Raw genomic sequence first — 12,577 nt, forward strand, 5'->3', positions numbered from 1 at the left:
AGCAGTTCCTGGATTCCTCCAAACATAATGTTTAGAATTGAAGCCAAAAAGCTCAATCTTGGAATCTTGTTTCTCACAGTCCGAGACTCCTTTAGGTGCTTTTTATTTTATTTTTTTTGCACACTTTCATATGTGTTTACTGAGAAGGTGCTTCTTTGTGGCCAGTCTGCTATAAAGCCCAGATTGGTGGAATGCTGAAGTGATGAACATTTTTCAATAACCATATTTTATATCAGGTTGCACAGCCTATGGCCCAGGAGCCACATGTAGCAGCCTGTTATGCCATTTTATGTGAACCCCTGACCATATAATCATAAATATGCTTTTTAGGTCTAGTAGCTGCTCAAATGTATTTTTTAAATCGGGGGGAGCACATTTCCTCAATAGGTGGGAGTCCTGGAAGTGGAAACATCACTATAAGACACTTTTCGTATGCCAATAAGATGGTAATACCCCTTTGAAGGGGTTTATGGGAATACATTATTTTTCCTGAATGCCCACAGCCCGATTCAGTAAGGGAAAGAATCAAGCTTACCTGTACTCCACTGCTCTGATCCTGTATCCATTTTCTAGTACAGCATGGTCACTTGGTCTGCTGCAGCCAACAACTGGCTGCAGCGGTGATGTCTCTCTTGTGAAAACATCACTGCTGAAGCCAGTGCTTGCTTGGCTGCAACAGAGCAGGTGACCATGCCTATATCAGAAGAACTAAATAAGTTGCGGATCAGAAGATGGACTGGAGTGGCAGAGAGCAGGTATAATTTTTTTTGGCCTAGTAGAGGCAGGCTGCTGACATCCAGGAATTTTTTATTTTTATTGTGGTCTTTGGGTCTGGTTCAGTCTAGCAATTTGGCCATCATGCTGTAGTTTCAGCACTGAAGAAAATAATTGAGGACAATGGGGCAGATTTATTAAAATTCACCAGAACTCTGTTGCAAAAATGCATTAAAATGTAGAGTACTGTACATTCTGAGCACCAAAGTTTTTATACAATTTTTACCTAAAAAGTTTAGTAAATAGTATAATGAGAGGTGTGGCTAGGAAGCAGTATAATATGCCAAATTTTACACCAATCGTGAAGTGGCAAAGGAAGGAGAAATGGGTCATGCCTGCATCACATTTATCACATTACAGTGACTATTTTAATACACTTGCTCCATATTCAATGACATATACAGTATATTCATGCATCTTAAAGATAAAACAATCCTGTGTTTGTAAACCACAAACATGACATTTTTGTTTTTTTAATTGTTTTTTCTTTTAGATTTTACCAGACAACCTAATCGGCCAGGACGGGCGGCAGCACTAATGAACCCATGTTTGTTAAATACCTCTATTCATAAAAGCATAGACGAACACCCCTTTGTTAGAAGAATTCTCCAAAGCTAATTCCACTTAGAGAAGCACGTGACTGTGCTACATTCTCATATGCATACTTCAGAAATCTATCAGTAGCATTCTAGGTTCAGTCCTGAAATACAACCGCAAAAAGAAAAAGTATATGCCCCCCTTACATCTGTCCTTCTATTCCTCATTAGTCTTTCATTGTATGGTTTCTAACCTTCAGACATAATATTAGATAAAGGAAATATGAGCAAACACATAACACATATTTTACCAGACCCCCAGTATACCTTTGTGTGGAGACAGTTTATACAGATACAAATTCTGTCATGTACCATCACAGTTTGGAGGTATTCTCCTCTCCTGCCACTACCTAGGGCATTTCAGGGCTCCTAGAGTCTAGGTTCTGGCGTATGTATTTTCCCACCTTCAGGGCCTATACATACTGACAGGAGTCAGGGCCAGGTTGAGGGGCTTCCTAGGAGGTGACCTTTTTCCTCTCCCAAGCCTTGAGGCCTAGTTCTGTGTCCCTCCCCTGTATTCGTGACACTTATAGGATAGCTGCCTTACATCTGGTAGCATTAGCGGCAGAGCTTGTTAAGAGCTCATTTGCATCCCTTTCTTCACAGAATTCCAGAGGAGCATGTATGGCCTATAAGTCTCCTCTAGGTGAATATGATGCACCATGGAGGCATAATAAGGCAACATGAAGAGTGCCTGCAGGTCAATTATAAGGAACCATAGCAACCAATCAGATTCCACCTTTCATTTTCCAAAGGAGCTGTCCAAAATGAAAGATGGAATCTGATTGGTTGCTATGGGCAACTAACCCAGTTTTACTTTACTTTTACTTTACACCAGTTCGATAAATGACCCCAACAATCTCTTTAAATTTTTATACTCTTTGGTTTATTCCATCCGGAATTCCCTGCTTTCACTGTCAGATGTTCTACAGATGGGTGAATGAATGAGTGAATGAAATAAAATGAATTGAATCATAGTGGCAGCACCACAACTCACCACATAGGTAGAGACAGGGTACAGAACTGTCTGTACTGCTCCTTCTAGCAAGGTGAACATCAAGTTGCATGGAAACCTAAGCATAGACAAGGAGGTCTCCTAGCTGTCACATGTATAGCGAAGAAGCCAGGGGCGTAGCTATAGGGAGTGCAGAGGTAGCAGTGGCTACCGGGCCCAGGAGCCTGAGGGGGCCCAAATACCCTTGTGCCACATAAGACACTGGTATTATAGAAAGTGCATGCTGGTCAAGTTACACCTCTGGCTGGAGGGAAGGGGTTAGATCAAGAATTTGGCATGGTGGGGGCGGTGTTTCAATTTTTGCCTCAGGCAGCACGAAGGCTATGTGCTTTCCTGCCCCTGGCCACAAAGCACTGAGGGAAGGATGGCCCAAGCTGAACTCTTGCACCAGGGCCCATGAGCCTTTAGAAACGCCCCTGGAAGGATTTCATGGCTGCTGGTTTGATCTTACTTGCGTATGATGTCATGACGAAAGGTCTGTGAGGCACAGTTGTGAAACAGCAGGTATGAGGCTAGGATCCACACATGGAGCCAGAATTTCGGCTTTGATGGAGGAGTATCAAACAGAAAGCGTAGTTGCAAATAGAAGGCCAAGGTAACGTCACTAATCCTTATTGATTTATGGAGGTATATGAAGCTACAGCATCTCAGCAGTATTAGGGTGAAATGTCCTGTACAAATAAGGCTGGGTTCACACTTGAGCGTTTTACAGCGCGTTCAAACGCGCTGTAAAACGCTCAACACATGAAAACCAATGCTTCCCTATGGCCCTGGTTCTCACTTGAGCGTTTTACAGCGCGTTTGAACGCGCTGAAAAACGCCCTACGCTCAAACAAGTTCTTGAGCTTCTTTGGGGCGTTTTGTCGCACGTTTGCAGCCATAGGACACTGCTGTTAATCACACAAACGCGCGTAATACGCGCGTTGACTATGGACAAAAACGCGCGACACAAACACGCGTTAAACGCGCATATCAAATATGCTCAAGTGTGAACCCAGCCTTAAGGGAAAGGAGCCATACCACAAGTAAAACTTTCTTCAATGGTAGTGTCCTAGCTAAAGACATGAAACGGATGGCTTAAGCCATTCTTGTACTTAGTAATAAGCATAATACATGTATCAGTCTACTATATCAGTTATAACAGAATTTTGCCTTACAAATAAAATAAAATATTTCTAGGAAATCTTGGTCTGCTGATATTATGTAAACTAATGTTGACCATAGACATTAGATGATTGTTACCCGAACCCGCTGACTGGCCAACCATATTATATGTATAGCCTCCTGACCCAGCCCCAGCAGCAGATGTTGGGAGTGAGAAGGATTGGGAAGTTGACTTTGAACATGTCTGATCGGTTTGCCCTTGGGGAGATAAGTTGCCACCAGAGGTGTCCAGCAGTTGCTTTCTCCCCACTCCCCATTCAGAACACATGCACACCTGGCTAATCTTGTAAGTGTATAGGGGGAATCAGGAAGAATAGCTGTTACTCAAAGCTATGGTTTTCTACTGTCTCGACCAGTCTATGTCTCTAATGTCGTCAAAAGCTGCTTATCTGAAAGCTCACTGCTCTGACAGGTTTCCATAAATTGTAATGCATAATTGTGATAAAACTTGCAAATCAAAATGTAAAAAGATGGAGGCAGCACCCTTGGTAGATTAGCAAAGTGAGAACATCCTTAATCAAGTAACTGATCTACCAAAGGTGCTGCCTCCATCTTTTTTAAACTTTGGATTGGGGTGGGTTCACATCACGTTTTTCCTGTCCGTTTAACGCATGAAAAAAAGTATATATTAAACTGATGCATCAGTTCCCTGTTAGAGTTACATTGTAAAAAAAAAAAAAAAAAAGTATACTTTTTTTTTACCGGACTGTGCAGGATACAAGAACTTGGTGTGCTGCGTTTTTGTATCCTTTCTTTCTAACGTGTACGTCAAGCAGAGGCATAAATCGTGATGTGAAATATGCCCCATTCACACGTCAGTGTTTTGGTCAGTGATTGTGAGACAAAACCAGGATTGGAGCCTCCACAGCCATAAGGTATAAGGGAAAGATCTGCTCCTGTTCTGTGTTTAGAGCCGTAGCTGGTTTTGTCTCAAATTCACTGATGGAAATCACTGACCGAACACTGACGTGTGAATGGGGCTAACATCTTAAAACAGAATGTGTACATAGATGCCCGATATAACATTACACATCCACTGGCACTCAGAAGCTGAAGCATTTGTCCTGTTAGCCCCCACCCCAGCTACACCTCAGTGTAGAAATACAATTCCACAAGGTATCTGGGGTGATTGTGATAAACTGTGGTATACTGCACTAAAAATAAGCCATATGAAGGTCCCATCACATTTCACTCAATAAATGAATATATTTAATTTTCAGTAAAAGTGTCCATGTCTTTTAAGTCATACTTATTTACCAAACATCATTTGTCATTATTCCAGCTTGAAAAGTGTTCAATAGAGTTGGAAGCATCCCAGCAGGCATGAATCACGTTGAGGAATACATTAGACTCCCCCTGCCAGAGTATGCCAGTCTTCACACATGACCCTGAGAAGGTTACATCCCAGCAGGCATGAATCACGTTGAGGAATACATTAGACTCCCCCTGCCAGAGTATGCCAGTCTTCATACATGACCCTGAGAAGGTTACATCCCAGCAGGCATGAAGCATGTTGAGAAATACATTAGACTCCCCCTGCCAGAGTATGCCAGTCTTCATACATGACCCTGAGAAGGTTACATCCCAGCAGGCATGAATTATGTTGAGGAATACATTAGACTCCCACTGCCAGAGTATGCCAGTCTTCATACATGACCCTGAGAAGGTTACATCCCAGCAGGCATGAATTATGTTGAGGAATACATTAGACTCCCACTGCCAGAGTATGCCAGTCTTCATACATGACCCTGAGAAGGTTACATCCCAGCAGGCATGAATTATGTTGAGGAATACATTAGACTCCCACTGCCAGTCTTCATACATGACCCTGAGAAGGTTACATCCCAGCAGGCATGAATTATGTTGAGGAATACATTAGACTCCCCCTGCCAGAGTATGCCAGTCTTCATACATGACCCTGAGAAGGTTACATCCCAGCAGGCATGAATTATGTTGAGGAATACATTAGACTCCCACTGCCAGTCTTCATACATGACCCTGAGAAGGTTACATCCCAGCAGGCATGAATTATGTTGAGGAATACATTAGACTCCCCCTGCCAGAGTATGCCAGTCTTCATACATGACCCTGAGAAGGTTACATCCCAGCAGGCATGAATTATGTTGAGGAATACATTAGACTCCCCCTGCCAGACTATGCCAGTCTTCATTCATGACCCTGAGAAGGTTACATCCCAGCAGGCATGAATCATGTTGAGGAATACATTAGACTCCCACTGCCAGAGTATGCCAGTCTTCATACATGACCCTGAGAAGGTTACATCCCAGCTGGCATGGATCATGTTGAGGAATACATAAAACTCCTCCTGCCAAACTATGCCAGTCTTCATTCATGACCCTGAGAAGGTTACATCCCAGCTGGCATGAATCATGTTGAAGAATACATAAAACTCCTCCCGCCACACTATGCCAGTCTTCATACATGACCCTGAGAAGGTTACATTAAAAAGTAAAAAGGTCAGTCAGTGTTCAGTCAGAGTGCACCTTAAGTCTAAGTCACTGGGTGACTAGTTAGTACTGGTGTCTTGTAGAGCTGGGCTCCAATCCAAACAAGGACGACATCTGCATGGAGTTTGTATGTTCTCCCTGTGTTTGTGTGGGTTTCCATTTTGATAGGGAATTTAGAATTCCCAGACTTCTCCAGATGACAGCACACATAGACGCAGCAGCTTGGAGCTCTTAGGGCTGGGCTAAGTTTCTTCTTCTTCTTCTAACTACTACATTCAGGATGTGATGTACACACAAATCCAGGAGAAACAATATAACATTTGTTGTACTAGGAACAAAAAAAATTCCGGGTCATGTAAGCCAGATATGAAGTTTTCTAAGTAAGCCTATAGTGCAAACAGTACATGCAAGATTCAAACCAAAATAAAGTTTCTAAACTGACTAGGAGCTGTGAATAAGAAGCCAGCATTGGTTTGGATTGCAAAAGGAATTTATCTTGGGATGTACACATTATGTTTTTGCAGGAGGTAAAAAAATATTTCACTTTATAGATCAGCGAGTGTCTCCAAGTACCAAAATCAATTACTCAACCACACTGAGCTCTGAGCGAATTCTACATACAGTAATATCGATGTGATTTTGAATATACCGTAAGGGTCTGTCCATCAAGTTTGGGCAATGCAATTGGGGTGAAGGTTTTGTTTTTTTTTACTGTACACTGTCAAGTGCCATAGCTTATGATTTTTTCTTTTGTGGTGCAGACCTCTGTAGTTGGTCACATTATTCAGTGTCCAGATATAAATGTTCACTGTTAGAGGACTAAAAGACAACCCATAATACTCTAAAAAGCTCACAATATAAGGCCTCATGCACATGAACGTTGTTTGAGTCCGTGTCCCATCCGCAAAAAATGCATTCAATTTCTCTGGGTTTGTAAAAACTGTCCGCATCCATGTGGCCGTTCTGCAAATTAAAGAACATGTCCTCTTTTAGTCCATTTTGTGGACAAGAATAGGCAGTTCTATTAAATGTGGCATGCACAGGGCCAGTATCTGGATTTTGCAGACCGCAAAATACATATGGTCGTGTGCATGAGGCCTAAAGCCTGTACTACATCACCTCCTTGTTAGCGGAGGAGACCGCTGCTATTACATGCTGCCTAGTTGTTTGCCGGCAGCAGATCGTGATTACACAGCATAATCTGTTGCTGGCAAATGCAGATTTTTAAGCATGCTGAAAGATTCCGATTGCCCGATGAACGAGCGTGGGTAATCGGAGGCAGTATTTCACTGCCAGATCATCGCTAATGAGCATTCCTGCGAACACTCGTTAGCGATAAACTGTCCGACAATGGGGTTGTCCGGGCTTTTACTATTGATGACCTATCCTCAGAACAAGTCATCAATATCAGATTGGCGGGGGTCCTACACCCGGCACCCCCGCCGATCAGCTGTATGAGGAGATGGCGCATGCAGCCTGCACGTGCCGTCTCCCTTCTCTCTTCCAGTCCACTGCTGTTGTCTATGGTCTTTGCCTCTTCACAAGGGCCGATGGTGCAGGCAATTATTGTAAACTGTTCATTCTCTCGTAAGGGGAGGTGAGAGTTGTATTCACATGCAGCAATCACCTCTGCTGTACAGGGAAAAGCCATCACAGTCCTCATACAGGTTTCATTGTTTCTGGGCAGAACGATCTGGTGCCCAGAAATGATTTTGGTGTCCACATCAGCATTGCTTTCACATGTTGCATGAGTATTTGCTCGTTCAGGTGATCAGGGGCACCTTTACACAGGGCAATTATGGGGAACAAGGATTCCTAGGAATGCTCCTTCCTGATAAATTGCCCTGAACATAGACTCTGTAAAGAGGCTTTTATACAGCTCCAACTAGGGTTGAGCGAATCAGATTTGGATTGCTGTATCCAAACACAATTTTTTTATTATTATTATTTATTATTAAAGCGCCATTCATTCCATAATGCTGTACATATAAAAAGGGGTGCACATACATAATACAATTGCCATAAGCATGCATACATTTCTAGTTATTATTATTACGTGCAGGGAACACAATCACATTAGTCCTGGAGAGGCTTCTCGTCTGAACAGGGTCACAATCTAAATTGGTCTCTGCCTAGACAGCACGGGGATGGCATTGTATGGCTGTGGAAGTGGGGTTCACACACATACACACAGTAATTCTATAGACAAGGTGTATACATAGACTTTAATGTACACAACACACTTGTATACTCAGACATGCAGGTCCATATACTGCAAAGCCCAACATCTCAGCTCAAATACCAACCATAGTACATTACAAAGTGTATGCAAATACCATGCAGTTGAATACACTGATGTATGGAACTAATCAATGTAACCATATATCCGTGCAATACCAAATATGACATAATGCAAAATGAAGGCTATAAATATGTATTGCCCAATAATTTCATGCAAACGTATTACAATCTGTATCTATTCTTATAGTAATACATTGTTTTTCTTCAGTTAAATGACTGCTGTGTCTTTCATAAAGGGTCACTTGTAGGTTAACCATGATGCTGTCCACACATACGGTAAGTATTCAAGGAACCTTAAGTGTAAAGTCCTGTATGTATTCACAGAGGATTAGAATTTAACTTGACAGGCTGAAAAGCCACACTTCTGAATGCCATCATCTTGCCAGCCCAGTGCTTTAGTAATGCAACCAGTGGTGGGGTCCTGAATAGTAGATAGATAGATAGATAGATAGATAGATAGATAGATAGATAGATAGATAGATAGATAGAAAAATGGATAGATAGAGTGAGAGATAGACAGAGTGAGTGAGAGTCAAGGCACCTTTTTCACTACCCGATAGTCGGGCAGATTTAAAGGTGCCACCAATTACCCAATGAATGAACAAAACGCTCGTTCATCGGGTAATATAATCCTTGGTGAGGTCACCTAAATCATCGTTTGTGGGCAGCAGATCATGATGTCAAAACAGCACTCTGATTCTGTTTGGGGTGGCAATGGCCTTAGCGATCACTCCTCCCCATGTTGCGGAGGAGATCGCTACATGTAAATGAAGTGGTCACCTCCACTGACAATCAGGCGATTGTCAGGAAGGATTGCTTCCCTCCTGGCGATCGTCTGCTCTATCAAGCTGTATAAAAAGGCCATTAGAGTTTGATAGATATAGAAATAGATATTATATTTTATCGTACATTTCCTGCAGACTTGTCATCATAAACTAAATGAACAAAAATATCTATGTCATAAAATATAAAAATGGCTAATCTCTCCTGAATTGACTATTTTTCTAACCAACCCGATCGTAATAATTATGACATGTTTTAAATAAGTCTTCTTGGAGCAGATTACAGGGATGTCGCACACCTAAAGCACCTAGTAACATGATAATTTCTAGGTATAAATGATCAAACCACTGGATCAGAAAATCAACCAACCAGAGAGTGCAGAGCAGCTACAGATTTAGGGTCCATTCACACGTCCACAAACGGGTCCGCATTCGTTCTGCAATATCGGAAATGGGTGCGGACCCATTCATTCTCAATGGGGCAGGAATGGATGTGGAGAGCACACGATGTGCTCTCCGCATCCGCATTTCCGGAGCGCGGCCCCAAACTTCCGGTCAAGAATAGGCAGTTCTATGGGGGTGCCGGCCGGGTGTATTGCAGATCCGCAATACACTACGGACGTGTGAATGGACCCTAAAATGGGAACTACGGTAGGTACTGGAACTCGTTTGAAGAAATTTAGACTACATACTTTCTGGTCTATCCTTGTACACAAGCCAGAGTTTTCTTCTAAGCACAGCATGATATGTTTCAGATCAGGATTATTACTGTCTTAGACCAAAAAAACATACAAAGTAGAAAGTAATTGGTGCTCCATAATAAGAAGGATCTGTGCTACAAGGACAACTGATTAGAAATGCATAAAGCATTTAGTGAGTTAGCTGCCCACTAGTGCAATGACATATATAGTCAACATTTCAGCTGAAGGCATGAGAAAGCCAAAAGGGAGAAAAAAAAAAAGTGTATAACATGTTTAAGAAAAAGTTACGCAATTGTAAAAAAATGACTATGGCAGAACTCCAAGGACGGCTTGTATCTGACTGGAAACAACTGCATAGATTTGGGATTCAAAAGCTATAAATAATGAATGCACACAAAAAAGTAATTATATACTATCCTGATACATAGTATGTATCCAAATAACACTGTGTGATACTGTATAAATCTCTCTCTCTCTATATATATTATATATATATATATATATATATATATATATATATAATTCACATATCTGTATGTAATAAAGAGTGAGATTAGAGAATAATCATGCTATAGAATGACAAACACTACAAATATGAAATATATAGTACAGTCATAGATAACATAAATGCGACATGTATGGAACAATGCAATATAATACAGTACATAATATCACAATACACATGTATCTATATGAGCTGAACATTAGTTATCTGAATGGGAAAATAACATGGACACAGATTCTGTATCATGTAGGTGAAGCAAGGAGGTCTCTTCTCCATTTATTGAATACCCATCATCCCACCAGACATGATCACACATGGTCATCTTGGTGCATCTGAACATAGTGGGGAATTGGCAGAAATGGCACATACCTCATCCTCTGGAAGGCTGAGATCATCAGGACAGCTCTCTTTCTCTGCTAGGTTGCTGTTCATTGTGAGCTCCTGAGTAGTGTGCTGTAGACAGCCTGGGATCCTGCACACTTCTGCACAACTGGCAGGAATAAGTGAACTCTGCAAACCTTACTGAATGTCAAAAGGAGCAAGTATTCTTCAGTCCCACTGGTAGAGCGCAGAGTCCCCTTGAAATGTGAAATGAGGAACTAGTGAAGAGATAAAGAGGACAGTATGAGAGAGCAGGGGAAAGGGAGGAAAGGGGAAATGTTCTTGACTGTTGGTGATTAGGGTTAGATCCAGCCTTTGGTTTCTAAAACTCTCAGGAGGGGAGGGACTGAAGTCAACTTCACAGCTAGCAACTAACTCCCAGTTTTCTGGATGGGAGGTGCTCTGTTTATAGAGGAGATGGAAGGAGGGGGAGAGACCATCAGTATCAGTTCCAATTAGTTAAGAAAAAATATCTAAAAAAAACAGAACAAAAAAAACTGAGGTTATCCAGAGAGGGTCAAAAGGTGAAATGCGGAGAGATGGAAGGAGTACAAGTGAGAGAGAAGATAAGAGAGTTTACAAGTCAGGGATCTGTTATGAAGCCCGTGTTATCTGTACATCTGCTGCATTTACAGGGTAATTGTTTACATGACAATTCACGTGCCACAGACACACCAAGACCGCATCAAACAATTTGAACAATAGCTGGCACCCCTACACGTGAATCAGTGAATAACAAAGTTGAGAACTTGAGAATAAAGCCCCCTGCACACTGCCGTCTCAGTTTTGTCGTCTGCAAATTGAGGAATACAAAATATAGATGCAGTCCGTGTTGCATCCACAGTTTTTTCAGTCCCATTGACTTAATTTTGCGGGCAAGTATAGGACATGTTCTATCTTTTTTAATGGATGATCCGTGTACTTTCTGCATCCGTATGTCTGTTGTGCAGAAAGATAGACTATGTCCGCAAAATGCTGACCACGGACCTATTGAAAACTATGGGACCACAAATAAAATGCGGATGGCTCACCAGCTGCATTTGTATTTCGCGGATCCGCGATTTGCGGTCCACAAAATGGATACGGTTGTGTGCATGGGCCTAAAGGGGGTGTTACTATTACACCTAGAGGCTCAGCTGTCTCTGAAACTTCTTCACCGTCTACCCTTTGATTGACAGGACCAGGCATGATGACATTTATACTGCCTGGTCGTGTCAATCAAAGTGCAGAGGGCATGGCAGTTGCAGAGAGACCTGAGCCTCCGTTGCTCCAAGAGGCTCATTTACATATAAAAATAAAAAAATCTCAGCAACTGGGACACATATGAACATGGGACCAACACAGATGCCTTCAGCAGCCAAGCACACATGTAACTGGTCAGGCAGGTTCATAGGTAAAAATCTGCTGACAGATGCCCTTTATTAGGAACCCAGTAATTTTACCATAGGAATGTTACTCAATTGCAGTCTATGGTATAAGCGATCTAACAATCGCATGTCAGTCCTCTAATGGGAATAAAGATAAATTTATAAAAGTTAAAAAAAAAGTTTCAAATGTAGAAAAAGAATTAAAAATTAAAATCACCCTCTTTCTCTATTTTACAAATAGAAATAACAAAAAAACATGATTATCACCATGTCTGAAAATGTCTGAACCATAGAAACATTAAAGTATTTATCCTATGCGGTGAAAGTCATAACAGAAAAAAAGCTTTAGTGATCTCTGATGGTGTGTGTTGCAGCCCGACCATAGGTTTACTCTTCTGTATGTTCACAACAGTAGACCGATGGTGAAGCTGGAACTCACAGCATCACTATGATGCAGTGAGTTTGGCTCAGATAGCGTTGGTTGAACTTGATGGACTTTTTTCAACCAAATTATCCAGTGGTG

The 12,577-nt window shown here is 41.7% G+C and overlaps 1 protein-coding gene across 1 annotated transcript in view; it reads right to left on the reverse strand.

The window, feature by feature from the left end:
- RBPMS (RNA binding protein, mRNA processing factor) overlaps positions 1 to 11,006 on the reverse strand; it is a 229,292-nt gene extending 218,286 nt beyond the window's left edge. Inside the window, 1 exon segment of the mRNA XM_040418043.1 lies at positions 10,676 to 11,006. Within this exon segment, the coding sequence (XP_040273977.1) occupies positions 10,676 to 10,738 (63 nt within the window). The 5' untranslated portion in view covers positions 10,739 to 11,006.
- Positions 11,007 to 12,577: the final 1,571 nt, after the last annotated feature.

Source organism: Bufo bufo, chromosome 2 (genome assembly GCF_905171765.1).
Source record: "Bufo bufo chromosome 2, aBufBuf1.1, whole genome shotgun sequence".
Lineage (NCBI taxonomy): Eukaryota > Metazoa > Chordata > Amphibia > Anura > Bufonidae > Bufo > Bufo bufo.